Consider the following 27,387-nt stretch of genomic DNA (forward strand, 5'->3'; position numbering starts at 1 on the left):
TACTATGGCTCTCAAATAATTTCTTCCATCTCAAAAGTGTGCTTCCCCTGAACTAGACCTACATCCATGACTTTGGCAAGGGACCCAACCTGGGCCTCAACCTTGCTCACCTTCAACTGGGAACAAGACTATGATCTTTCTCACAGACCTGGGGATGCACTGGGGCAATGTAAGTCAAGTGCTTCTTTGCATCGTTTCTGGCATAATCTATACTGGCTGTCACCACTCACTCGGGAGATAGGATTAATGAACACTTCTGGACACTGCACAAATTGCACCAAATCATCTTTCAAAACTACCTTACGGCACCACGGTCCCCTTCATCCTGTGGTAACACCTGACCAATGATTTGATTAGAGAGAACAGGAAATAAATATGCTGACATCCTTGACCCTCGTCACTGATCTGACACGAACGTCACATGAAGCACAAATCAGAGACTCCTCAATGTTGACAGAGGACGCCAGTCAGATCAAATCCCCCCGAAACAAAGAACGGAAGTTGATGTCGCAGATCAACAAGACGGGGTTACACGTCACAGGGGCAATCTGGAAACTGGGCTGGGCTGGGCAGAGGACACGCGTGGGATGGCCAACCACTAACGAGGGCAGGTGGGAGCGAGGTTTGGTCAGTTGCCAGCCTTGACTTAGCCATCACCCGTTAGTGAACTTTAGGGCCAGGGAGCAAGTTGCAGCAGTACAAGAATGTGGGAGAGGGGACAGGGTCTGAAAACTGGACAATTTGAAGACATAAACTGCCCTTTATTTCCATAAGCCCAGAGCCCCGTGGTCAGGGATGACGTTGCAGCGATCTCCTTGCACTACTTACTTTGAACAGCCGTCTAACCACACCATCGAGCACATCCCACTTCGTCTTCCCACTAACTCCAATGCAGCCAATAAGAAAGAGATGCGGTCTGGAATCCTAAGGGTAAGGAAAGGCATGCAGGTGAACACAGGTGGGGTTTTCTGGACACGGCTCAGCAGAGGACTTAGATTGCGCCGCAGGACTCCGCCACAGTAAGGGGGGGGATAAAAGCCCCCCCTCCCTTTTTCAACACAACAGCCTGATAGCCCTCTCCTGCTCTGTCGCTTCCCTACCACCAGAAGTACAACCTGTGGGACAAGAAGAGAGGATCCTTCCCTGGGACTTGGAACTCTACTAATGAACACAACCTGCTGTCTGGGCTGTGCTCGCTCTCCCGGCTACCTTTTTGTCCTTTCCAGATGGCTCACAAACACACCTCCTCCTGGAGGCCTTCCATGATTAACTCCCCAGGCTCAGACCTCACACTGCCTCTGGAGTTTCATACACAGCTTACGCACTGAAGGGTTCTGATTTCATTTAGGTTACCTTTTAGGTATGTCTGTATTATTTGTCTAGCAAACTTATCTCCTAAAATGATGCTTTTTCTATTTTCTTTATCATAAAGTTAAAAACACATTCAATTTAAAAAATTAATAAAAGAGCGAAACCATCACTTTTCCCTTCTTATGCATTTCTGCCAAGCTGAGAATATCCAATTAACACTGATCAAGGCAACACTAATGGTATATGTCACTCAGTTGGACTTTTAACTATCTAATACTTGTAAGGATATAGAGTTAGGAGAGCCAGGGGGGACACCTGGCAGTTAGGCACAGCCAGCACAGTCTTCCAGTCTGATGACCTGGTCCTTCCCCTGCATGGTCTGTTCCTCCCACTGACCTTGTAACTCAAAGTACGTAATGCAAAATGGAGGTAAGTCCTGGGTGGCCAATCTCCTAGATGCTGTGGTGACTCCAAAATGGTACCGTGTTTGCAAGTGACCTGTAATCATTGGGTGGATGTAAATTCTACCTGCTGATGATATTGATGAGCATGAAAATAAGATGTGTATCAGGCTTGTCACCTGTAGCTACTTCAAAGCTACAGTCCTTGCCATGAGAATGCATTTCCCCCTGGCTAGTCCCTCACACCACTACTGGAGCAACTTCTAGGCTACATGTTTCTGAAACCCAACTTCTGGGTCTGTCCGAAGTAAGACCAAAGCAGAATCTCTTGGCAAGGAAAAGCCGGGCTGCAGACACTGGGTCCCCTGTGGTAGGTCAGTGCTCAGCTGACACCTGAAAGGTTGGCATGCAGAACCCACAGCTGCTCTGTGGGAGGAAGACATAGGAGCCTGCTTCTACAAAGAGCCCAAACCAAACCCACTGGCACTGCGTTGCTCCGACTAGCAGCAGTGCTCCAGGACAGAGGGATTCGTGTACATCTTTGTGGAAGCAGACCGCCTCACCTCTCTCACCCAGTGCCTGCTGGGTTTGCACCCCACGCTTTCTGCTTAGGAGCCCAGTGCTCAATCGTCCGGGGCTCTCCCCCGAAGAGCAGAGCCTCAGAAGCCCTCTGTCCACGGGTTGGGAGGAGCTGGAAAGGTACTTGATGGCGACCTCTTTGGTCTTGGGTTGTGAGCGCACACCCCCTCCCCTGGGGGGTGCGGACCCTCAGCTGCTAACCAAGGTGGGTTCAGCTGACTCGGGGGTGCCATGGAAAGGAGGCTTGACAAGCCACATCCAAAGATGCAGCCAGTGAAAACGTGACAGGGCTGCTTGTGCTCTGACAGCGTGGGGAGGCTGACTTGTACTTGGTGGGGTCCCCAGCTCTCTGAAATGCAATTACGTGGTGGCTAGAAATACCCAGAAAGAGTGTAACAAAACTCAGGGGTCTCAAGAGGGCCTGGACAGGTCTCTCCACCTTTACAGAGAAGGTCATTTACAGCATCATCTAGGTTTGGTCACTGATAAAAAGAATCACCTTTCATTGTCACCCACCCCCCCCGCCCCGCCCCCCCAGTAGTCTGGTGCTTTTAGTAGCTTCCTAGTTTCTGGAAATGAGGAGAAAGTGCCTCAAAAGCCCACTGGGGATACAAGTGGCCGGCTTCTCTGGACTGTCCGTGCTGAGTGTGCTTAGCTACTGAGATGGTGCCTGATACACTGAGCACGTCCCTCTGCCTGGGTTGTGCTCGCTCTCCCGGCTGCCTCCTCGTCCTTTCCAGATGGCTCACAGACACACCTCTCCTGGAGGCCTTCCATGATTAACTCCCCGGGCTCAGACCTCACACTGCTTCTGGAGTTTCATACACAGCTTACGCACTGAGGGGTCTCCGGGAATACGTTAGGGTCACTAGAGCCATCCCTGACTGATGTTACTATTGAGTTAATGGCATGAAAATGTAAGGCGGGGGGAGGGGGGAAGCGTTGGCGACAGGGGGAAGGGACCCTAGCCACTTACCAGTGTGGAAATGCTGCCGGGGGGTTGCCGTTGGTTAAGAAATGTGTTAGTAGTGCTTCCAAGCTCACCTCAGGCCCTGAGGTGATAGGGGCTTTAGGATTCAGTAACTAAACTAGAGTGCTCCCTGGGGAAGGGCGGACGGAGCAAGGAGAGGGGTCCCACTAACCTCCTTCCACTTCATTTCCTCCTGAAAGCTGACAACTATCTTAACATGCCTGCCTCCTTCCTTCCGAGCCGAGCATTCACCAGTGTCATCCAGCAACATGTCTGCGAATGGAAAACATCAACAGCCTTAGGCACGCGGGGACAGCAAAGCCAGCGGCGTCCTGACGCCCCCGCTGCTGTAGACACAGCAGCAGGCCAAACCAGGTGTCAGGGGGTGGAGGTGGGGGGGGACAGCATGGAGAAGGCAACCACAGAAACCAATGGCGCCAGCAGGCTGGCCACACACCGTGCCAAATGGGAGTGCAAGGAGGGAGGACTCAAGCGAAACCAGCAGCGACAGCAGCATCAAGGAGAAAAGCGTCAGCCTCCAATGTGCTTACAATGGAAAACAAAACAAAAAACCCGTCCCGGTCACTGGGTGCTGCGCCGGCCTGGGTCCATCCTGAAGGCGGGAACGTCACGGACCTGCGCTCATTCAGCCTGCAGGTCAGCCGTGGGCGCTGGACTGCACGGAGCTCGGCATGACGGGCAAGGGGCTCCAAGCTCACGGCTTGGCTCTGGGGCACTGGAGCGAAGCATGATGTGGGTCACGGCTGGGCTCATGTTGACAGCAGACGCACACGCAGACACACACACACACCCCAAGTGCACACGCTCTTGCTGCCTCTCCGTTTCATCTGCTGAGCTGCTTAGATTGGGGCTTTCGCCTGGAGACCAGAGGGCCAGCAGCAAGTCCAGCCCTGGCCCCAGTCTGAGGACGCCACTCACCCAAGCTGGTTGACTCCGTGAGGTTCAGGCTGTGCTGGGAGAGGCCCAGGGACTGCCTGGGGGAGGCGGAGATGGACACCTGGGAGGGGGCCCGGCTGCAGCCGCTGCCCTGCGACTCGGACTTCAGCCGGTCATTCTCTGCTTTCAGCTTCTCGATTTCACTCTGCAGAGGAGTGGGAGAAGCATGGTTAGTAGGTGGGGGCGATGGAAACCAGCCCTTTCTGCGGGGACCCATCTCAGTTCTGGCAGGAGTCACGGCGACAGAGATAGTTCTGTCCTGTGGGACAACAGGTCTCTGAAAGGCCAGCAGCATTTCCTAAATTCTGTTGCCTGAGTGTGAAAAGAAAGGTCCACAATCTAAGAGGTTCAGGGAACTCTGGGCTGGCCCAGGTTTGTTTCCGCCTGCCCCTCCCCACCCCCCAACCACTGCAGGACTTCTCAGAAGCTTGACTGGGCTGCTGGGTGGGTCTGGGGCTCGCCAGGTACAGCACTTCCCAAGGGGGCTCAATCAAGGTCCCCTTCATGCTGAGCCTCTCACGGATCCAGTGGTGCAGAGAAACGTCTTTGAGAAAGGTTCTTTTCCAGCGAGGCCTTTTTGGCCTCCCAGTGGTCCTTCATTTGGTGAGTACTTCTGGAGCCCCTATTCTGGCACTGGGGCTGTGTTCAGAGAAAGCAGCGAGCAACAGGAGACCCTCGTGCCTGCCACCCATGCAGAGGTGGCAGATGTGGGGCCGATCGGCAGGCAGTCGGTGACAGCACTGACTTGCCTAGGTGAAGGACCTGCAAGGCCTTTGCGGCAATGCAGCATTGGGCTTCTCAACAGAAGAAAGGGCTCCACTGGGGTCTGCAGGAGGTGCAGTGTCAGACGGGGACTCCCAGGATGTGCAAGGAACCACCGTGGCGCACTGCGGCTGGGGAGTCAGAGTGAACAGGTGCTAGTAGAAGCCTTGAAGGCTGTGTGAAGGAGACCACATGGCCCGCAGCAGATCATGGGGGAACCACATGGGACAGCGCTGGGTTTCAAAGATTTGTCTTTGAATCCAGAGAACTCTGAGTAGTACTTTGCTGGATGTCTATATTTTTGGCATCTGTTTCCCATGCAAACCTGGCATCATTCAGTGCACGGTGTTATTTGTCCTGCCTGACTTCTCACTTAAAAACATCTTATGGATAATGCTACATCCACCAAATATTACTTTAAAGCTAAAAAGAAAGAGGACAAGACTGGTCCTTGAGCAATCTAAGGGTGGAAGTGCGAGAGGAAGAGGGAGAGAGAGGCTGGCTGAGCAGAAGGCGTGCCATCACATTCTGAGGTGCCCCTGGGGCTTGGCTGGGAGCCGCCCTGGGGCTCTCACCTGCATCCTGTTCATGGCCTCCCGCAGCTGGTCGAGCTGGTGGGCAGAGCTGAGGGCCTCCAATCGGATATCGGTGAGCTTCATCTCCTTGTCCCGCAGCTCGTTCCGGAGCTGCATCACGGTCTCGGCTTCACTGTCCATGCACTCGGAGATGCTGGCGAGACACACGGCCCGTTACCAACAGGGACGCCGCCGGGCCCTCTCCCTCCCAGCCACGACTTCATGCCACCAGGAACCACGTGTCTCCAGCTGCGTTGGACTTCCTGCCAGGGGCAACCTCAAATGCACCCGAAACCCACAGATTTTACTGACGTTCCGTGCTTTCCTTTGCAGGGCTCTGGCCAGCAGAATGGCTTTGGTGTGCCTCTCCGAAAAATTCTATAGACGTGATTAACCTTCCGTCTTCAACACATTCCTGGTGGCCTGTCCAGCGGACTTCAGGAGGACTAGGGGCGCAAACCCCAAACTAAACTCACTGCCATCAGCGCTGACTCGCCGCGACCCTATAGGGCCGGGCAGAACTTCCCCTACGGGTTCCTGAGACTGTCCCTCTTTGGGGGAGCAGAAAGGCTCAGCTTCCTCCCGACGGGGGCATATCCAATTTATTTATTTTGAATGTTTTGTTGTGACCTGGGTGAGGTTGACAGAGCAGATCCGCAGTGTCACGGCCAACAACCCGTATGGATGCTGCTCCATCTCACTGACGGCAACCCCCACGGTGCCGTCCCCTCTGTGTCCTGCCTCCGTCCCTCCCCATCTCCGAACCCATGTGGATTCCAGATCTCTTCTTCAAAGGCAGTGGTTCTCAACCTTCCTCATGCCGCCACCCTTTCATACAGTTCCTCATGTGGTGGTGACCCCCAACCACAACAATATTTTCATGGCTACTTCATCACTGTATTTTCGCTACTGTTATGAATTGGGTGACCCCCTGGGAAAGGGTCGTTTGACCCCCAGGTTGAGAACCACTGTTCTAAGGTGTGCGGCCCTGACTAGGGTGACTGTTCCCTTGGCTAAGAATGGGGTCGCAGGGGTGAGCCTTAGGTCCAGACCTGACGGGTCAAGAAGGGCCATGGTCTCGGGGCGAGACCTCATTTTAAATGCTCTTGAGTGTGGGAACCAAGGGCCTCCCCACAGCTGCCCGGCCTCTCGCGCAGACCGCGGCTTCTCTGAGTGTCAGCCTCCCACCCGCCCGCAGCTGCTGCTTTGAACCGCTCCTGCACAGGCTTCAGCACATGTTCATAGTCCTGTGTGCTCGCTGCCCGCCCTCTGGAAAACCAGACTCAAACCAAACATCTCCAGGGTCTGTGGAGGTTGGGGAATGTCAAAGAAGGGCCGGGGGCCAGAGCTGCCCCACCCAGCCCCTCTGGGCAGCGCGGTGGGAAGCAGGGCTTCTTGGAGTCCTGCAGAGCAACACCCATCACCTCTCTCACATCAGACTGGCCACCCTGTAGATGGCATGGCCCGGAGCCCTGTCAGTGAACTGCAGGTGGGCAGGGGGTCCAACCCACAAAACCCTGCCTCCCCCTCCCCCACCTGCTGGAGGGGCCCAGAGCACGGGTCAGAGGGCTTGGCGGGCCCCTGTTCATGCAGCCAGCCGCTTGCCCGGGAGGGCCACGTGTGCTGGGCTTGGAGGGAAGCAACAGTCCACCAACAGAGCCCAAGCCGCGGAGCCACAGGGCCCAGGCTGTGGCAGCAGCCACTGCTACCGGCCAGTGAACACGCGGCCACCCCTGCCATGCAGATCACCACCTCAGAACCCAACCCACAGCTCTAGCCAGTGCCCTCTGGATCCTAATAGGACTGTAATTCACCACATGGACCCTTTGCACTGATTGTCCTCGGTTATTTGGGCGTTGTTTAGGTCTGTCTGCTGCCCTGTCTCTTCCCACCTTTGTGCTTGGTGGCAAGCAGGACCCGGGTGCCTGACACCAAGCAGCGTCTCCGAAGTCCAATGTACTCTACTGGGCCGTGTCCTGACTCATCCCTGGGGCCCAGCAGTGGAGTCTGGCTAGCACCCTTCAGAAGAGGGAGAGTGGGGTTCTGCTCAGATGGCCTGCTCCCAAGGGCTGGGACAGGGACAACCTTTCCCATGGCTGCAGGCAGGCAGCTGGGACACCTTCTGGGCCGACACTCAGGGCCCCTACCTGACCATCCCAAGCCATTCCTGCTCTGCACTTACTGCTACTGTCTGGGTCTGAGCTTCTCCGATGGGGGCGCGACTGATGGGGGAATGGCCAGGGGTGATGAGTGGAAACGAGGGGGCGGTGGCCGGAAGGAGCACCCCCTCCGCCCATGCTAAGACCAGCTAGCGACAAAGGAAGGCCTCTCCATGTGGAGCGGCCCAGGGGTCTTCAGGGCTAAGCCAGCGAGACAGAGGACGGTGCTGAGAAGCAACAACGCCATCTTGTGATACTGTTGGTAATTGAGGCTTCTATGAGTGAGGAGCAGGCTTTTCTGGCTCCTCCTCATATCATCTAAGTTTTGTCACTCAACGTGAGTCAGAACTAGTGAGAAGGGCCCGCGCCCACAGCACATCTCCCTCCCGTAGCGGACGGATCCAGTTCTCATACACCCCCACCCGCACGGCTGGTTCCCTCCTCAGGGAAGAATAAGATCACTAGCTTCATCCCAGTCCAACATACAAGGAAACGGAAAGAAAGTGAGGGTAAGGGGTTTGCTCCAAGCCAACCTCCCTGGCCTAAATTCCCGAGAGCTCACGCGCAGCCCTATGGAAGCGAGACACGGGGTTCCCAGGGAGCCATGTGTCATCAGCTGGTCATGCCTATGCGAGTGGCTTCTAAGGAACCAGAGATGTCAGCTGACCAGGGTGACCCCGACAGACGGACTTACAGGGCGTTGGAGTGAGAATTTCTCAGCAGAGGCGTGGACCCTGCGGGACCGTTGTGCAGTAACTTGGGCGAAGAAGGCAGCGAAGAGTCCGTCATCTCCTCAATGTCCGAATGAGAAGACGCCGACTTTGGAGACTTTTTCTTCCCAAAAGCTTGCTTGAAGGAGCTGCGTAACTGAACAGACAGGGCCGTCAGCCTGGCGGGGGCCGCGGCCTCGCTCGAGCCTTGGCCAAAGAGAGACATGCAGGCAAAAGAGGGCCAGAATGCTCCCGGGGTCTCCCCCGCCAGTGGAACAATCAGTGCGACGGGGAGAGAGAAGAGTGGTCTGGTGTGGGCAGCTCAAAGGTCTGGACCTGTGGTGACATTCATGCCTGCTCCTGGCTCAATACTAGGCGCCGGCAGCCAGGCAGGGCCTGGCTCAGCAACAGACACTGGGAAGACGAGGTTACACAGCAGCCAAGCAGGACGGATGCCCAGACATGGTGACAGATGCACATGAGGTTAGTCATATCCATGGATGGGTTAGCTTGGTGTCTGACATGAAAGTCGGTCTTGCTTACCTCATTGACCTGCCAGAGAAGACGCAAGCAAGAAGGGGGGAGGGGGGGAGAGAAGACAATTTTTAACAGAGAAGCCAGTGACAGGGCAAGCTGGGACTTCTTTAGACGAGACATGGCCGATCACACCACACACGGAGGAGGCGTCACAGCCTTCACGGCACCCCTCCACCGTGAAAGGAAGCAGGTGGTGGGTTGGGAGCTCGCTACGATCTAACTTCTTCCAGCTTCACCAGTCTGCTGGAAATGACAGTCCCCTCCCCACTTCCTGTGTTCCTTTCCCCGACTTTCCTCCTAACAGTCACTTCTCTACGCCTGAATTTAGAGAGTGGAGTCGGGGACCTGCCTCCTTTCCTCAGCGCCCAGCATGGCTGGGTGTGCACTCTGCTATGTCTGCTTGAGGGGCCCCGCTCCCTCCTTGTCCATAAAGGACAAAGCAACAAGCAGGAGCGCACCATCTCCCTGGTTCCTCAGGGAACGGACGGCTGTTGTTCAGAATGATTTAACCAGACTGGGGGAAAGGACCCGGGCGTCAGACACTCCCCAAACCATGAGGCCGACCTGAAGATTCGAATGAGAACATAAAGATTACAGTGTCATGTCTTCTCTGAAAGCCATGGTAAGGAGAGTTTCTTTCCAGACCATTGAATACAGCTTCATCTCGAATCAAGGTCTTTTAAAAAGTAATTTCCTTTTTTCAAGAAATGTTTCCTTCTAAAACCATATTCTGGGTTTTGATTTTTTAGTACTTGAGAAATTCAGGAAACAGGTGAGGTTTTTTTTCTCCCCCATCTGTGTCTCATCAATAGTAAGCTGCTTTTGTGGGTGCTCCAGTTTGTGGGTAGACCTAGATACACTTTTTCTCCAGTTTCCGACTTTCGTCATCTCCCCAGAGAGTAGTCATAGAGACATTAGGACTTGGCATCACCCTAAGTCTTTGCCTCTACCCCTGATAAAGCGTCAGGCACAGAAGGAGATGGCAAAGGTTAAGCAGAATTAAATGGGATTAAATGAGAAGGCAAATGATCGATCTTTCTGATTTCACTGATAGTCAAGGCTTGTCTTAAAACTAAGAAGATCGAAAACTGCTATATTTACAGAAAACAATTCTCTCATTATTTTGATCATCAAGGGAGATCACATTTATCAATAGTCTAACAGTATCCAAAGCATGGACTAATGGTTTAGTTATATTTGGCTATAGCAGATGAGTTGACTTAAAAGCCATTAGCTATTTTTAAAAGTAACGAGGGGGCTGCACTGATCACCCTTTTGGCTTGCCTCCTGTGCAAGTCTTCAAGAACCAAAAGTGTCCGTCCCTGACTGCTTTCACTGGACCTCGCCACCCATCCAAGGTGACACAGAATGAGGGGCATGTATGCATGAATGAAGACAGTACAGCAACGATGGAACACGTCCTGCCAACACTGACAGATGCAAGTCATGATCAGTTTGAGAAACCCTTGCACCAGAGACAAGGAGCCAAACTAAAAAAAAAAAAAGGAAGGAGTTAGAATTTTCCCAGAGAGTGGGAAAAACTTTTCCCCAGAGAGCAGGAAAAGTTGTCCAAGACATACATCACTATGAAGAAGTTCTAATAGCTTGTTGAGAAACATGGAAATATACTTTAAAACAAAAACTCTCTTGTCATTGAGTCGATACCAACTCATAGCTACCCTGCATATAGGACAGGGTCAAACTGCCCCTGTGAGTTTCCAAGACGGGAACTCTTATCAAGAGTAAAAGGCCTGTCTTTCTCCCGAGGAGTGAGTGGCTGGTGGTTTTGAACTGCTGACTTTTTGGGCTCACAGTCCAACTCATAACCAACTGCAGCACCAGGGCTCCAGAGGAACACTGCTGCGATGGAGACTAATCCATTCAACATTTTCAGGTCTAACACCTTGTTTAGATGACTCACGACACTCAACACAGTCCCCATCAAATGTTATGAGACAGGTCAGATTTCCTGAGGTCCGTGTGATGCTAGGCTAGGTAATTGCATAACAAGGATTAAGACTAACTATGAGCTTCGGTATGGTTAACTATGGCTAACTTGTGATATGAAAACGAAAATTGGAACTAAGAAGAACGTACAGAAAGAGTCATTGTTCTCCTCCCCAAAACTCTGCGATCAACATATAATGAGAAGGAAATAACATGTGAAATGAAAGATGAGTGTTTCACATACAGCCTCATGAAACAAACACTAAAAGGTGGTGGTTATTTTAGAAATCCTAGTGTGTGGCTGAGCACAGTACTGACTTTCAGAAAAACGTATCCACAAACCATTTCCTTGCATCTCTTCCCAAGAGCCTACGTTCTGATGTTAAGAGCTAGTCTGGGCTTTATCTGGGATCCTCTAGGGGCACTGGTCCTAAGACTGGCACCGTCTGTGGCAAGGTGTCTTCAGATGTACACGTACCCAGTTCTTTCTCTTCTTTTTCTTGGAATCACTCTCTATGTTGCTGCCCACGCTGGAGTGGCTGGTGGCGCTGTTGATGCTGGAGACGCTGTCGGAGGAGTGCTGCCTGCGGATGCGGAGGTCTGCAGCCTGGGAGGAGCCGTTTCCTGCAGACCAGAGGCAAGCGTCCGGGGTGTCAGTCCCCCTTTGCCCCTTCATTCACACAGCTGGGGGCCCTAGGCTTCCTTCCCCTGAGACATTACCTGCTGCTTATCTTCGATTTGGGAGGCCTCAGAAGGTGCCTTCTCTAGTCCATTAAGCGAGGAGTCTGCCTGTCCTCCCTTCCGCCCGCCCTCCCCAGAGGGCGCTAAGAGAAGTCTCACCAAGGCCACTCTCTTCAGCCTTGCTGTCAGCTGCAGTTGAGTCGAGTCTGACTCACAGCCCCCACGGATTGCTGTGTTTCAAGGATGTGATCTTTCACAGGCATACTGTGAGAGCGGTCTGTCTGACTTAGCATCTGGGGTTAGCGCCTCACTGCCATCCTTTGGGCTACATCCTTTGTACATACCTTCCCTTCCACCTGGGAAACACTGAGCCTTCGATGGCAGAAAATGCTCTGTTCTGGATCCTAGTAACAGTCACCTTTGTGACTGGTAGTCTCTCTCTCTGCACCTGCCACACTGGCCTTCTTTCAGCCCCTTGAAAATGCCAAGCTCTTCTCTCCACGGCCCTCCTTCAGCCAGGAGTGTTCTTGTCCTTCCACTCTGCCTGGCCAGCCCTGGCTCACCCCACCCATTTCAATGCCATCTGCGCTTCTTTCAGGAGGCCTGATATCTGCAGCCACACTGGTAGCAGCAGTCCAGAAACAGGTTTAGAGATCATTTTCCTCATGAGTACGCCGGACCCCGGAGTTTATTCTTAAGGACCCCTGTTCTGGAGTCACGCAGCCTTGCGCCATGCAACTCTGTGGTCTATGGCAAGTGACTCTCCTCTGAAATGCATTGCCCGCAGGAAAGCCATGCTCACAGCATTGTTTGGGGGAGGAAATAGATCGTCAAATCTTTAAAACACCATCGTGAGTAGACCATAGTACGCGTCCCATACATGGTCCATTATTATTATTATTACTTTTGCTATTGCTATGGCCAGAGCTCAATAGCCCATACACCCACATTTTCCCCCGGGACAAAAGTTTAAAATATACACGGGCAAAAAAATTGACTCAGAAATAATCTTTTTGGGGGAAAAAAAAATAAAGTCATGTCAGTGGATCAAACATCAATATGGAAAAAAATGAGTGTTCGTGAAATTTAGGGCCGTGAAACACTTTGACACTGGCCAATGGAAACATATTTCCTTTCATCTCCGACACACCTGAGGAGAGGATGGCTGGGATTCCCAGGTGCACAGAGGCCAGAAGTCCCTCGGTTAAAAGTGCCTAACCCGGTTAAAACCAGGTACAAGTCCCTGTCCTCTAGCAGTTGCATCATGGTGTTGTTGGAGGAGAGGTCCTAAGGAGGGGCAGGTGGTTTGTCTGCCTGAAATAGTGCTTCAAATCTATTCTTCCTGGTTCAGCCATGGTGAGTGACGTCAAAGTGAATGGACCCTGGACTTGTTAGATATAAGTGTTCTGGAACAAGAACAGGAAAGATCAGGAATCAACACCCTACAGGAACCTGAAGCTTCCTTCTAGAAAACAAGGGTAACGTGTGGTGAACGGCAACCAGTGCTCCTGAGCAGCAGAGTCAGACACAATGGCGCCTGGCTCAGCGGTGATGCCGACCTCAATGCTGGGAATGTGCTCTCACTTCTCCATGGTCCTGGCAACGACCTGGTCTGCTGCATCAAGCACCTGGAAGCGAGCACTGGCCCTCTTCTGTGTCGCCCTATCCAGGGCTGTGGCCTGGACGTCTCCCTTTCTGCCACCACGCTAGTGTCCTCACACTGGACACATTTAGGTCTGCTTCCACTTCAGTATCCTGCCTGGGCCTGACCTGCTAGTCATCGTGGAAAGCCCTGGTCTAAGGGCTATTTCTGCGACTTTACCTTTGCAGTTGAGCTCTGGTGTGTTAATGACTCCATTAATAGCAGCTTGGGCGGCTGCATTCTGTTTCTTAAGTAGCTCAATGGTTTTCCTTAACTCATTCAGTTCTGAATCCTGTGGAACGGAGACAAAAAACAAACAGTAAGAATCCTAAAATCGAAAAAAAGAAGGAAAAAAGAAAAAGAATCCTAAAATCATTCTGCAGAGAATGAAGACCTTAGCTCGCAGCAAGGATGGGGTGGGGGTGGGGTGGGGGTCAAGGGCTCAACCACACCTTGGTCTTAAGTGCTCAGTTTCCAACAGGTAGAAATTAGGCCATTAAAAGAACGGTATGATAAAGATTCTCAGAGTTGAGGAGTACACTAAACGCTACACATTTATCTGAAGTGAAAGGAAATACTATTTTTTGGTTTATTGTTAACCCCAGTCAGGGACGAGAAACCACAATAAGCAAACATCAACAACACCAATGAAGCATCCTTTCTGCCTTGCCTTTTGCTCAGCTGTCATGGTCAAACTCTGGAGTCTGATGGTCATGTTTCCAAGACTCTGCTCAAAGGCTGCCACAAGGTGAGCCTGTGGGGAGAAGACACAGCCATGGTGATGATGCCTTGCAAGGTGCAAGTGCCTACACGGCACTAGATCTTACAGCTCAAACTTGAACTCCTTATGGGGCCACCTCATTGAGACCCCTCTTCCTGTGCTTCTTCAACTTCCTCTAGAATCCCTCTCCTATCCCTCTGAGACCCAGTTGCCCCTGCCTTTCACATCTTCCAGCGCCCTGTGCTCTTTCCGACCTCTGGGCCTTTGTACATACCTTCCCTTCCACCGGGAATGCTCTTCCTGCTACACCCCTGCCTGACTGGCTAGTTTCTACACATTCTTCTCAGGAGATCCCCGCTCCTGCCTCCCTGACACCCCCGGGCTGGGCAGGCTCCCTAATCCTCACTGACTTCTGCTCTGTGTTTTGCGATAGCGGAGTTCAGTTCAGAATGCACATGGCCTTCTGAGGGTGGGTTTATGCCTGGCTCCCCCACTGTATCCTAAGATGCCCTTGTGCTCGCAAAGCGTCAAGCTCACCCACGAGGCTCACTCCATAGAGCATGTTTGTAGAACGACTGAACCAAGAGGTTGGCGTATTGTGTGTGTGATCGCCCCAGCTAATAAAAAAGCCACTGTGAGGCCAATTGGTGACCTCCTTGGAGAACAACCCTCCAAGCTTCCCCAGGGAGTAAGAACGGCTTCCCCGAGGTCCCCTGCACATGTGCACTCTGCTGCTAGAACACAGCATCCCGTGTGCCAAGGTCTTGAATATTTTTGAAAGAGAGAAAAAATGCCACCAGTTACAAGTAATAAATACATCCAATTTTTCGAGATGTTAAATTGCTTTGAAAAACAAAACAAAACGTGTCTTTCAGGATGGAGAACTGTGTCGCTGGCTTGCCCGTACTCTTGTCTTTCAGAGCACTCTGTGACCGAGCCCTAAGCCTCTCCTTCGGACATAGCACCAAACAGAGTGAAATCCTGGTTGGTTCATGAGGATCCTGATGATACTGTTAAAACCAAGAATAAAGAATGGACTTTCATGGTCTGTCCCCCCGCCCCCTCCCCAAACAACTGTGCTGAACAGTGTCTAGAAATCCAGAGAAGAGAGCGCTCAGTCAGCCAAGCCCGTCTGAGAAAGTGGGATTCTGGAGGGCCCCAGAGTAGCCATGTGAGCAGCAGGCAGGACGGACCCGAACCAAAGAAGAGCCGGGGAGCCCGCACCCTGGCTGGCCTCACAAAGTCCCTCGGGACATGCAGGACGGGAAGGGATGGAGGGCGGAAAAGGAGGATCCTGGCTTGGTATCGAGAAGGAGCCTGGGGGCAGTGCCGTGCAATGCTCTGCTGCGAACGGAAAGGTGGACAGTTCAAACCCCCCTACGGGCGCCCAGGGGAAAGGCCTGGAGACCTGCTCCTGTAAAGATGACAGCCTGGGAAACTCTAGGCGGCACTTCTCAGCTCTGTCACATGGGGTCGCTATGAGCTGGAAACAAATCAACGGTGCCCGGAACCGTGGGGGGGCATTAGGATTTGGCGTTAGAGGCTCTTGCCGCTAATCCTCTTTCCTTAGACTCTTCACACTTCTGAGCAATCTTCTTGCCTTCGAGGCTTCTTCTGTTTCTCCTGGGATTACTGTGCGCATGGGGCATGCCACCGTGGGGGAAAGGGCTCTAGACGCTTGTTCAGAAGGGTCCCACCCCTGAACGAAGGGCACGTGAAGGGCAGGAGGAAGTTTGGGAATCAGCACGTGATGTGTGGGAACAAGAGATGTGTTCTCTGAAAACACAGGGAGAGAAAGAGAAGAGACGGCCCTAGAAAGGAGACGGGGTGGGGGCCACCCCGGGAAGCAGGATGAGCCGAGGGCACCTGAGAGGGCTCTGGGGAGAGTGTGGTTCTGTTGGGCCACAGAGCTCCAGAGGATGTGGGGGCTGAGCACACCGTGAAGAGAAAGGGGAGAAGAGAGGGCTGGGGGAGAAGTCTTGCCCTGCTTGTGGGGAGGCTCAGGGAGGCGTGGACCAGAGACGTCATCAGACAGGGATCATTCAGCGTAGGCTCAATAGAACGGCTGTTTTCTTTCTACATGCACACCCTCTCCTCGCTAAAAACTGAGAAAATGCCCTGCACCTTAAGATAAATGCATAGGCTTTCATCTGCCCAACTGACCACGGTGTGTCCACAGCCAATCTACTGCAGACAGCTACAGAGGGAGGAGACAGGGCAGGCCCTAGGGACCACGGTAACTGCCCGCACGACAAACAGACACAGACACGTTTCAATGACTACCTTCCTATTTGTTTCCCTGTTGTGCTTGGTTGCCACCACGATTCTATTTCAGCCTCCCGATTTTCTCTCCAATTTAAAGCAAAAACAGAGCGCTAAACCCAGGAAGCCTGTTGCCGAGGAAGGGGTTTGGCCAGCTTAAGGAGAAAGCGCCTTTGCTTGGAGCAGCCAGTTCGCAGCACAGGGGCTCATCTTGCCGGCAAACCCAGGGGTGGGTGGGTGGGTGTGGGTGTGTCAGGAGCACAGCCCCGTCCTGAGCCGGGTGCCCAGCCACACAGCCACCTTCCCCGCCATCGCCATTCTCACATTCCCAGGGAAAACACACATGAGTGGTGGAAAAACAGCCCGGGAAGGGGGCTGTGAGGTGTTTGCCCTACGAAAACAAACACAGCTTGGTCTGTGAGAGACAGCCAATAATAAAACAGGCTAGTGCTGCCTGTGGTGTGTGGTAAGGCTAAACATTTACTTTACAACAATGCTAGACTCCATGGCCTTTGTGAGGGGCAAACACACACTTGTGGAAGAATAGAAGGGTTCTCTCTCCCTCTGACCCTGCTGGACTAGAGGGCCCAAATGGGCCCAGGGGCAGTGCGGGGCCACTGCAGGGAGGACGCAGAGCTCACGTAAGTCAGTGAATGAGAAGAGGGCTGGGCTTCTCTACCAGGAGAGGGGCTTGGTGGCAGGCCTGAGACGCGTGGACTTCACACAGCAGCCCCTGGCCAGTGGGTCTGGGGCCGCCCTGGCTGTGAATGTGCAAAGGAAGGCAGCATCAACCCAGGTAAGAACCCTGCTGCCCCTTTCTGGATAGGATTTCAGCCCCAGTGCGCGGTGCTCACATCCATCCTGTTGGGCTTTCAGGAGCATCACTGGAGGGGTGGGGAGGGGTAAGGAAAATAATTACAAAACAGGAGCCGAGTATGCCGAAAAAGGCAGTGTTCCAGAAGTGGGGGCTGGGGAGAGGGGGGGCACAACATTGCTGACCTCCAGCCCACTGTCACGGCGCCGATCCTGACTCACACGTAGCCCCCACCCCCCCACCCCCCCCAGGGCTTTTGAGACTGTACATCCTCACGGGAGCAGATGGCCTCAGCGCTCTCCTGAGGAGGGGTTGGTGGCTTTGAGGTGCTGACCATGGGGCCAGCAGTCCAATGCCTAGCCAACAGCGCCACCAGGGGAGTCCAGGAATAACGGTGACAGCAGCTGACAATTACGGAACTTGTGAGGGAGGCGCGAGTGCTGGGCTAGCCACTGCCCACGCAGATGCGAAGAGAACGGGGTTTCCTGGGGTGGGCTTCTGCCCAGTCCATTCTGACGAGGGGACAGACAGAGGAGACATGCCCGACAGGGTCCCGGGGCTTGACAGGAGCAGACCCTAACCACTGTGCTGCCTTCCTGAGGGGCCTCGGGCTCAAACCAGGTCCACCAGCCGCCCTGCAGTTGATTTTGATTCAAAGGCACCCCGCACGTGTCTGATGGCCACAGCACTCCGGAAGTCTTCGACGGCTGCCTCTGGGATATGGAGCACCAGGTCTTTCTTCTGAGGCTCTCCACCCTCCAGCCTCTTGCTTTAACAACTGTGCATGCGCACACCCATCCAGGGGCTCCCCACAGAGAATGCTGGGTAAAAGCTCCAGGCCAATGATCAAGTCTGAGAACTGACTGGGCATGGGAAACACAGCCTCCAGAGAGGCTTTCTGCGAAGGTTGGCAGGTTGGTTTACGGCCGAGGCTCCCAGAGGCTTGTCTGCGGCATCTCAGGCTGGGCACCTGCAGCTCTGCAGTGGCCTGCCGTACAGGACTGCGCTGCACGTGGGCCCTCAAGTCCCACCCTCCACTTCACAGCCAGGACCCTCCACAGATCAAGTCTGAGCCCTCCAAACTCACGGCCGACCTCAGGAAGAGGCCCTAACTCAGCCCCACGACCAAGACACTCGGCCGACTGACCCTTACTTTCTCCCATGCCCCTGAAGTCCTTCATCCCTCCACCACTAAGCTCCAGATCCCAACCACGCCAAGCTACCTGCAGCTTCCAAACCCACCGATATCGATCACCTGGGGCTTCCATGCAGCCTCCCTCAACACGATAGTATCAGAACTCCACTCGGATGTCACCTCCTTCAGGGGGCCTTCCTGACGGCCCGTCCCCAGACTGAACTAGGTACTCCTCCGATGTATCTCCACACCCTTCCCCCTTTATCCTAACAGTCACCAGGATGCAACAAAAGGGCTGCTTTGGGCTCTGCGGGACCACAGGTGGGATGCTAAGGGAACAGCGATTGTGCTTGCTTCTACACTGAACCTACAGCGCCTCGGCAGCGCTAGCACTCAAGCAGACGCTGAGGTGAATGCCGGCTGGCAGTGCCACATGGACATGTAATTGTGTGTGATAATTACAGAGCAGCTGGCGGGTCCTTGAGGAGATCTGGATTTTGTTCTTTTTTTCCCGTCTTTTTTCTTCAGATGGGATTTTCTGAGTGCTCACGTGACAATCCTGAGGGGTATTATCAGCCCCCTCCATGGGACAGACAGGCTCCGAGATGATTCACAGAGCCGACATCCGCCCCAGTTCGGACACACACCGTGTTCTTTCCATTACACCGTGTTCCCTCTGTGTTGTGAAGGCAGGAGGCCTTCAGGAACATTCAGAGGCAGCAGTGGCTGCAGACAGACAGACAGACAGACGTGCTCCACCCGTGTCTGGACTCACATTGGCTGTCAGCTGAGTGGTCAGAGCAGAAACCTTCTCCTGGGACGCATCCAGCTCCCGCCGCAGTTTGCGAATCTGCAGGTGAGAAAGGGTCAGAGCCGCTTGCCTTTAGTAGTCTATCCCAGGTTGAGCTGGGTAACGAAGCACAGAAGTGTCGACAGAAGAAACCCTTACCTCCGACTGGCACTTCTCTTCTGGCTGTAAAGGAAACGGGAGGAGAATTAGACCCGTGGAGGATCACCCAAGAGCAGAGTCCAACCCGAGGGGAACCCATATCTGGGCTCCGACAGCAGTCTCCCTAGAGGGTTTCTGCAGAAAAACTGTTCTAGTTCGCCTGTCCCACCAGAAAGGGCCAAATCCAAACATCACAAGACGTTGAGCGAGTAGAAGGAATCAGAGTGGTCCTCCTCATGGGGAGGCGGGGCGGGTATCGGGCAAGGCACTTGTGAGACGTGGAGTCCTGTTTTTAGTAAAAGTCTACCCCATCACACATTAGGGGCATTGGCATTCTAAACTGTTACTTGCTGTGGACCTGAGTCCTGAACCTAAGTGGACATTCTATGGTATCTGGTAACCTTGCTGGGACTGGGGAGAACCGTGGGCAGCAGCAGCGCATCCTCATTTCTTCTCGCTCTGGCTCCGAGGAATCTGAAGCAAAATGCTCCCCCAGTCAACTCACCTGCCACCGAGTCCATGCTGACTCGCAGCGACCCCACAGGACCAGGCAGAACTGCCCCTGTGAGTTTCTGAGACTAACTCTTCGCCGGAGGAGAAAGCCCCGTCTTTCTCACACAGGGCAAGCTGGTGGTTTTGAACTGCTGAGCTTGCCAATTGCAGCCCAACTGGTAAACACCACACCAGCAGGGCTCCTCCGAGGCAAGGGTGGCTGAGTACAGGTGACCCTTGTCTTCCTGATGCCCTACCTGCTGTTCCTTAGATTACCTAGGCCCCTGGGGCATATGGCAAAGGGCAAAGCCTGCAGTTCTTCATCCTGATATGGCCTTCCACGCTGGGCCCTGTGACAGTGGGGACTCAGCCTGAGACTACACAGGACCTCGCTCTCCTCCCATAAGGGGAAGATGAATGGGTGGGCAAACTCTGCTGCAGAGAGAACAGCTTTCCTCTCCTTGGGGCCCAGACAGGAGACACGCACCACTCATTCCTGGAAACGATGGGGGTCGTTTCACCACCTGCACTGCAGGGTGGAGGAGCAACCAGGCAGGTGAGTGCCCATCAGTAAGGCCCCCATTGTGTCCTTGGGACCTCTCTGGAATCCTCATCCATTTGACTTGTGATAAACCATTATTTAACAAAAATAAGCACCCGACACCTGCCTATTCCTGCAACCGTTTAGAAGAACAGAAGGGAGTGATTCTTTAGGTCTCCCGGCCGTTGGCTGAGACAGGTGGGCAGCTGTCTCCTAAGTGACCTCCCTCTTCCTGGCCTTCGCCCCAGTGCCCTTCCTCCTGTTCCTCCCCCCTAGGCTGGCTGCTCACAATAGCAACCAGTCTTGAAACGCACTGGGGCCAAAGCATTGAACCCATGCAGACATCTCATCAAGTAGGCTCTTTGTCTGCCTTGTGAGACGCAGAGGGGTTAAGTGCCTAGTCCCAGCTCACACCGCTGGACAATTTCATCAAATGAGCATTTTCAGAAGATTGGGGTGTATGTCCTTAGTGCCCACTCTTTCCTCCCGGAGAATATCCCTCTGTCCATCCATCTGCCTGTCAAGCATTCCCATTTCCTCCTATGAGCCAGCCACTGTGTATGAGCCCAGGCTAGGCTGGAAGAGCGCACAGGCTTGCCCTCACGGTGCTCACACTCTGCTGGAACTAACCAGCACTTAGGGAGTGATGCCTGTGAGAGACCTAGTGCGTGCCTTCCATGCCTTATTCATTCAACCCTCAAAGTAACCCTCTGTGCAAAAACCACGACTATTGCCTTCTTTTTCGCAACGGAGACAAAGGCACAGAGCACTTAGTCCCACGGTCACAGCTGGTCTGTGGTGGAGCTGGGGTCGATCCAAGGCAGCCTGGCTCCAGAGCCTCTGGTCTTCACCAGCCCGTCTCCTGTTCGTCAATGAAACCATATCCTCAGGGAGGCTCCCTGAAAGATGCGCCCTGACGTCAGGGTCCCCCTCCCTCTCTGACAGGCTACCAGAGGCCTGGGGGCAGGCTGACCCACCCACACATGACCAGCCCTGCTTCTAAATGCTGCCATCACCAAGCAAGGCCAGTCCTTTACCCGCACGGCTAAACCTGTGCCCACCGCCTCTCGGGCTGGGCCCTTGTTCCCAGCAGCACCCTGGAGCAGCGTGTGCTTTGCATCTTGCCTCCATCGGGTTGCTCTTCTGTCCATCAGGAAGTCCCCGGTGAAGCTACTCCAGGTTCATTCAGCAGCTCTCCTAGAGCTCAGTTACGGCTCCCTGTCCACCCAGACAGCAAGTCTGAGGCCAGATGTGGCCACTCAGACGTCTTCTGCTCCGAGGGCTGGCCATGACTTCTCCAGGACAGTTAACATCGGGCTGGTAATTCAAATTACAGGCCGACTTCAAGCAATGTCTGGCATATTCTTAGAACATGCGGTCCTCCCATAGACCCGTGGGCACCACTGCTGCCAAGTCAGTCCTGACTCACAGGGGCTACTGAACAAAGCAGAATGACCCTCTAGGGCTCTGAGACAGTCATCTTTGGGAGGCAGGCGGCCCCATCTTTCTCCCAGGGAGCAGCGGGTGCTTAAGCACTGTATCACAGGGACTCATTCCCTATACCAGGGGTCCTCAAACTATGGCCCGCAGGCCACATGTGGCCTGCCGAAAACATTTATCCGGCCCACCGGGTGTTTCTGCCCCGTTTGTTTTTTCACTTCAAAATAAGACATGTGTAGTGTGCATAGGAATTTGTTCATAGTTTTTTTAACACTATAGTCCCACCCTCCAATGGGTCTGGGGGACAGTGAACTGGCCCCCTGTTTAAAAAGTTTGAGGAGCCCTGCCCTATACGATAGGGACTGCTACCCTTCCTACTTTGTAGATAATTACACTGAGGCCCAGAGAGGCTCCCCACCCCAAGTCCACTAGCAGGGCAGCAGGGCCGCTCATGTGTTCTAACGCACCATCACTCGAATTTATCAGCAGGTAATTGATGATCAACTCAAATCTCCTTCCCTCGTTAGGTGATACCCTTAGGACAGACGTGCCCCCATTGGAGGGCGGCGTGTACCCAATTCTTGAGACCCTTGATCAAGGAACCCCCATCAAGTGGTAGTTCTTGATACTCACTGTGGAATAAATCGACGATGTGCTGGAGACCAAGGAGAGTGAGGATCCGTGAACTGTTAGAAACAAAACAAGGAAGACAAGGTGAAGGCACAGCTCGCCGCGATGGCACCAGGAGAGGCAGGCAGGCAGCATGGAGCGTCAGTTCCCGGCACAATCGACAGGAACACAGAACCACCTTATCTCACCGCGAGTCCGCCCTTCCTGGTCTGAGCATGGCGAGTGCCAGGTTGGGAGAACCTGCTCCGGGAGTCTACTTCCCCACTCTCTTTTCCCCCCCGCCCCGTGTGTTACATAAATAACACATGATCACAGGATAAAAATATTCAAGTACAGAGAAGTGCTAAGATGCATATGCACCACCTTAACCCGTGTGACTCATAATCCCATTACCCGAGGCAACCTGTAATTTGAAAGCACTGTTGCACATATTTTATTCCCATCTTTGGAATAAAGGGGAAAAGATATTCCCTTAGGGTTGAGATTGTGCCTATGTACGTGTACATTTTATGCCCTATGATTGACTGTTACTTGTCTCTGGAGAAAAAAAGAGCTGGTTATTTTGAACGTAAGAAGCTATGAGCCAAGTGACTTCATCCTGGTCAGGTAGCAGAAACTGTTTAGCAACCACGTTCAGAATAATCAGGATTCTCCATTTAATTTTAGTGTATCATGCTACACGTGACGAGGCAAGAAAGCCCTGTCCCTTTTCTGTCTGAATGCCCACTCTTTGGCTCGGAGCCCCTTTAGCATGCCCTTAGGGTCCCTGGTCAGCATGACACAGAATGATGTGTTCGCATGTAGCTTGACAGCACGACCTCCCCTAGGCAGGGATTCTGGCTCCCTTCTCTTTGTGAAAACTGCACTCCTTGGTGGCATTTTCCTGGGAATCTCGTGGCAACCTGTTTGAAAGACAACAATATTCCCACGGAGAGATCGAGGGCCTTTGACTTGGGCACAGCTTTCCTGAGGATAGGTGGAAGGAACCTCTCCCCACTCACGCTGCCCTGCAGCCAGTGATCTGAATGCTCCACGCATACTAAATGGCATCCAGTACCACCCAAGAAGTGAACTTGGATCCAAGTCAGCAGAAGCCACCTGCCAAATGAGATGAGCAGCTCCTCCGAACAGTCTACACCATCTACACCGTCTACACACCCTTCCAACTGACTTCCGGACCGCACCCACTGCCTTTATAAATCCCTGCCACCCTGGCGGTGGGGGGTCGTCTGAACAGAAGGAGCGTCTCCCACACCGCTCTCCTGTGTATATGCCCTGCAGAACACTCTCCTGCCTCGGTGGCGGTGGCGTGTTTTTAGGACACATCATCTCTAGGACCAGCTCAGTATGTCTTCTCCCTGCACCTTCCTACTGTTCCCTGGCCATCACCTGGGCAGGCTTCCTCCCGCCCCTGGGCCCAGGTGGCTCATGGCTTGCCACCCCTGCCCTGTTCTCAGCAGGTGCCTTTGGTTCACAGGCTCTCCCTACACCATCAGATACACACATCCTCCTGTGCATGGGCCTCGGCCTCCACCTTCTTCATCCAGGACTCTTTTGCCCCACACACCATAACAAAGGGAGTTTACGATGGGGAAATTGATCTACGGGCATATATTTATAGGTTTCGTATTAAGGTAGCAGAAGGACATTGGGGTTCCACTGAAGTACTCCCTCAATGCAAGAACACTTTGTTCTATTAAACTGGCACGGTTGCTGAAGACAAAGCGGATGCATAAGCAAATGTGGTGAAGACAGCCAATGGAGCCTGGCTATCAAATGATATAGCGTCTGGGGTCTTAAAGGCTTGAAGATAAACAAAGCCCATGTGGAAGAACCACACTAACCTGTGTGATCTTGAGTTGTCAAAGGGATCAGGGATCAGGCATCAAGGAGCCAAAAATCATTATCATTGTGAATGAGGGGGAGTGTGGAGTGAAGACCCAAAGCCATCTGTAGACAACTGGCCATCCCCTTACAGAAGGGTCATGGGGAGGAGATGAGCTCGTCAGGGTTCAGTGTAGCAACAATGAAACATACAACTTTCCTCTAGTTCTTTAATACTTCCTTCCCCCTACTATCATGATCCCAATTCTACCTTTCAAATCCGGCTAGACCAGAGGATGTGCACTGGTACAGATAGGAACTGAAAACACAGGGAATGCAGGACAGATGACCCCCTCAGGACCAATAATGAGAGTAACGATACCAGGAGGGTAAAGGGAAGGTGGGGGAGAAAGGGGAAACTGATTACAAGGATCTACATATAACCCCCTCCCTAGGGGATGGACAACAGAAAAGTGGGTGAAGGGAGATGTTGGACAGTGTAAGACATGACAAAATAATAATAATTTAAAAATTATCAAGGGTTCGTGAAGGAGGGAGGGTGGGGAGTGGAGGGGGGACAATGAGGACCTGATACTAAGGGCTCAAGTAGAAAGCAAATGTTTTGAGAACGATGATGGCAACAAATGTACAAATGTGCTTGACACAATGGATAGATGTATGGATTGTGATAAGAGTTGTACGAACCCCCAATAAAATGATTTTAAAAAGAAAGTCCGTTTAAGGTATTTAATGGCCTATCACGGCTTCTAGTGTTAATATGTTCACATATTAACTGAGGTCATAATGTCTACTGGTCTCATGTTCCAAGGGTGAGTTAGTTAAACACAACTCCTCATGACAGTGTGATTGGGCATACATGATGATTTCAGGCCAGGCAGGAGGAGGGAGGTAACATGTAGCCACCCTTCAATCCCATGTCTGCAAACATACTGGAGGAGACTATGTCCTGAGGCCTTTTCCCCACCTCAGGGGCACATCTCAGGGCAAGGGCAGTGCCGCAGGCAGCGGCCAGCACATCTGGCAGGCTTCTCTGTAGCTCACTCCACTCACTTGGTGAGTGGCTGCTGCAAGGCTATGGTCTAAAGAAACAGACTCCTGGATTTCCAGAGGTGACCGTGTGAGCGGTGCCAACCCCCAGCCTGAGTCATGTGGCAAAATGCATATGAGACACTCAAGGCCACAGAGCCACGTGTGCCGCCACGCACTAGGCAGAATGAAGCAATGTGTCTCCAAAGGGCTGAGGCCCCTTCAGTCAGTGCCTGGGCAGCAGCGGAAGAGCAGCAGTGAGCCCCGTGCCCAGGATGGCACTGCCAACTGTGGAGGGGTCCTTGCCTAGGGAGGCAACACTGATGGGGGGTCAATTACATCTGCACCCAGAGCCTAGACACCCAAGCCAGCGCCACACCGGAGTTGTCTGTCACTAAGCTGCTCTGCTCCCGAGGCCTGCACATGAACGGGGAGGGGCCGCTCCTGTGTTCCAGGCTGTGGGAGCTCTTCCCAAAGCCCGCTGAAGCCACTAGGGGCTGGCTTAGCTCTCCCGGGGCCTCTGTTTTAAAATGCCTAGAGCATTCCCCTCAGTGCGAGCCATGACAGTTGACTTTTAGATGGCATAATGCATTTGGTAAAAATGCATTCACCTGAAATCACTTGAAGGTTGCCATCTGGGCCAGGCAGGTTTCTCATCCGCATATTGACAGGTCCCACTCCCCCCAGAAAGGAAAGTGCTATTAAGCCACACAGGAACCTGGCTCGAGTATTGGACTAAATCCCGGCAATTCCTATCCTGCTTTATGGCACAGGATGCACCTAGTTGACCACGGTAACTACGAGGTCTGCAGGCTTGGGCCCTCTGGGGGCAGTTCTGCTCTGTCCTCTAGGGTCACCATGCCTTGGAATGCTTCTGGACCCCAGCAATGGAGTATCTGGTTCAAAGATGATAGGTGGTTCCCTCCTCCTCTACCCCCACCCCCACACAAGTATACATCGGGAATGTATAACTTCAACGGGAATAAAAAGTCTTTCTTCACCCAGTGGAATGAAAAACCCCACCACATTAAATAAGCCCTCCATTGTTCTTATGCGCCCTAGTAGCAATGTGCTTAAAGTGCTCGGCTGCCAACCAAAAGGTCGGCAGTTCAAACCCACCAGTGTTGGCAACATGTAGAGGTAAAGACGTGCAGTCTTAGAAACCCAACAAGGGCAGTTCTACTCTGCCCTTCCCATGGGGGTCACTGCGGATCAGAATGGAAGTAGGGTTATTTTGTGTTTGTAATATCCCATCCTCGGAAGAAATACATTCAATCTAATGCCAAACTTCCCAGCAGGTGGAGTTATAAAGCTGTAAGTTAACAGTGGATCCGCCCCTGTCCCTGCTCCTTCCACGGCAGATCTGATTCGTGGCTCGTGCGTCAGCGAGAATCGTTAGGTTAACAAACGTCTAGACGCTGCTTGTGGGCCGGTTCTTTCTGTCACTGTCATGTGGACAGCCCAGATTTCCCAAAGCCGTGCTGCCTGAGAGTCTGGTGCCAGGTAGAGTAAATAACAGCTACCTAATGATACTTTAATGGTCCCGGGCCTTTATAAGGCAGCGTGTGCTTGCTTGGACAAGTTCAGTGCTGCGCACGGTTACGGCAGGTCAACACGTGGTGGAGCACATGCAAGTGGCACAGGACAGACTCCATAGGCCAGGCATCCCCGGGGAGGCTAGGACATGTGCTGCGGGCTTGCATGGTCGGCACACGTACACAGAAAAACTTCAAGGCCAACTGCCGAGTCCTTCACTTTCTAGTTAATCTATTCAGCACATTACAGCTCCGAGGGTTCACATAATTAAGCTCTTAAATCTACCCCAAAAAATACTCCAACACTCTCAGGAACTCTGGATGGACTCCCCCTCAATTCTCCGTCCCAGCAGGTTCCCATATATGGATCTACGGACTTGCGTGTGCTCGCTGGATGCAAACGAGACATGAATCAGGGTGAAGAGGCTGATGTTGCCGAGAAGAGTAGCCAGCAGGCAGCCACCCTGCAACTAAGCGCTTGGGAAGACTGTGAAGAAGCACACCGGCCCGGCTGCTTCTGCTCTTGACGGGGGTTCTCCCGCCATCGCAACTTGGTTTGTTCCTACGGGGAGGAGGCTGGGCGGACAGGGTGGAGGGACTGACGCTCCCCCTCTCACAGGCTGCTCCATCACGGGCCAAAAGCTCCCCCAACTCGCCCTCCTCCCCGGCCCCCCAGACTCTGGTGGGGTACTGCTCCCAGTGGCTCAAGCTGCGTGCACAGGCTGGGGCCTGTACGCCATGACTGTCAAAGTGCTAACAGTTACGT

At 53.2% G+C, this 27,387-nt stretch overlaps 1 protein-coding gene across 5 annotated transcripts in view; it reads right to left on the reverse strand.

Annotated features, from left to right (window-relative positions):
* Positions 1–27,387, reverse strand: part of NAV2 (neuron navigator 2) — a 413,588-nt gene that overhangs the window by 18,879 nt on the left and 367,322 nt on the right. For 3 of the 5 annotated variants that reach the window (XM_045290962.1, XM_045290965.1, XM_045290964.1), the window contains 12 exons: positions 22,219–22,271; positions 19,113–19,136; positions 18,939–19,013; positions 13,902–13,985; positions 13,412–13,523; positions 11,387–11,532; positions 8,968–8,976; positions 8,409–8,581; positions 5,556–5,709; positions 4,201–4,363; positions 3,434–3,534; positions 829–924 (listed from right to left, as the gene is read on the reverse strand). In XM_045290962.1, the coding sequence (XP_045146897.1) occupies positions 829–924; positions 3,434–3,534; positions 4,201–4,363; positions 5,556–5,709; positions 8,409–8,581; positions 8,968–8,976; positions 11,387–11,532; positions 13,412–13,523; positions 13,902–13,985; positions 18,939–19,013; positions 19,113–19,136; positions 22,219–22,271 (1,190 nt within the window). The remainder of the gene's footprint in view (positions 1–828; positions 925–3,433; positions 3,535–4,200; positions 4,364–5,555; positions 5,710–8,408; positions 8,582–8,967; positions 8,977–11,386; positions 11,533–13,411; positions 13,524–13,901; positions 13,986–18,938; positions 19,014–19,112; positions 19,137–22,218; positions 22,272–27,387) is intronic. The other 2 variants (XM_045290963.1, XM_045290966.1) reach the window with 1 other exon arrangement.

This window comes from Echinops telfairi, unplaced genomic scaffold (assembly GCF_000313985.2).
Source record: "Echinops telfairi isolate 266 unplaced genomic scaffold, ASM31398v2 ScPeMD7_60;HRSCAF=208, whole genome shotgun sequence".
NCBI classification, from domain to species: Eukaryota; Metazoa; Chordata; class Mammalia; order Afrosoricida; family Tenrecidae; genus Echinops; species Echinops telfairi.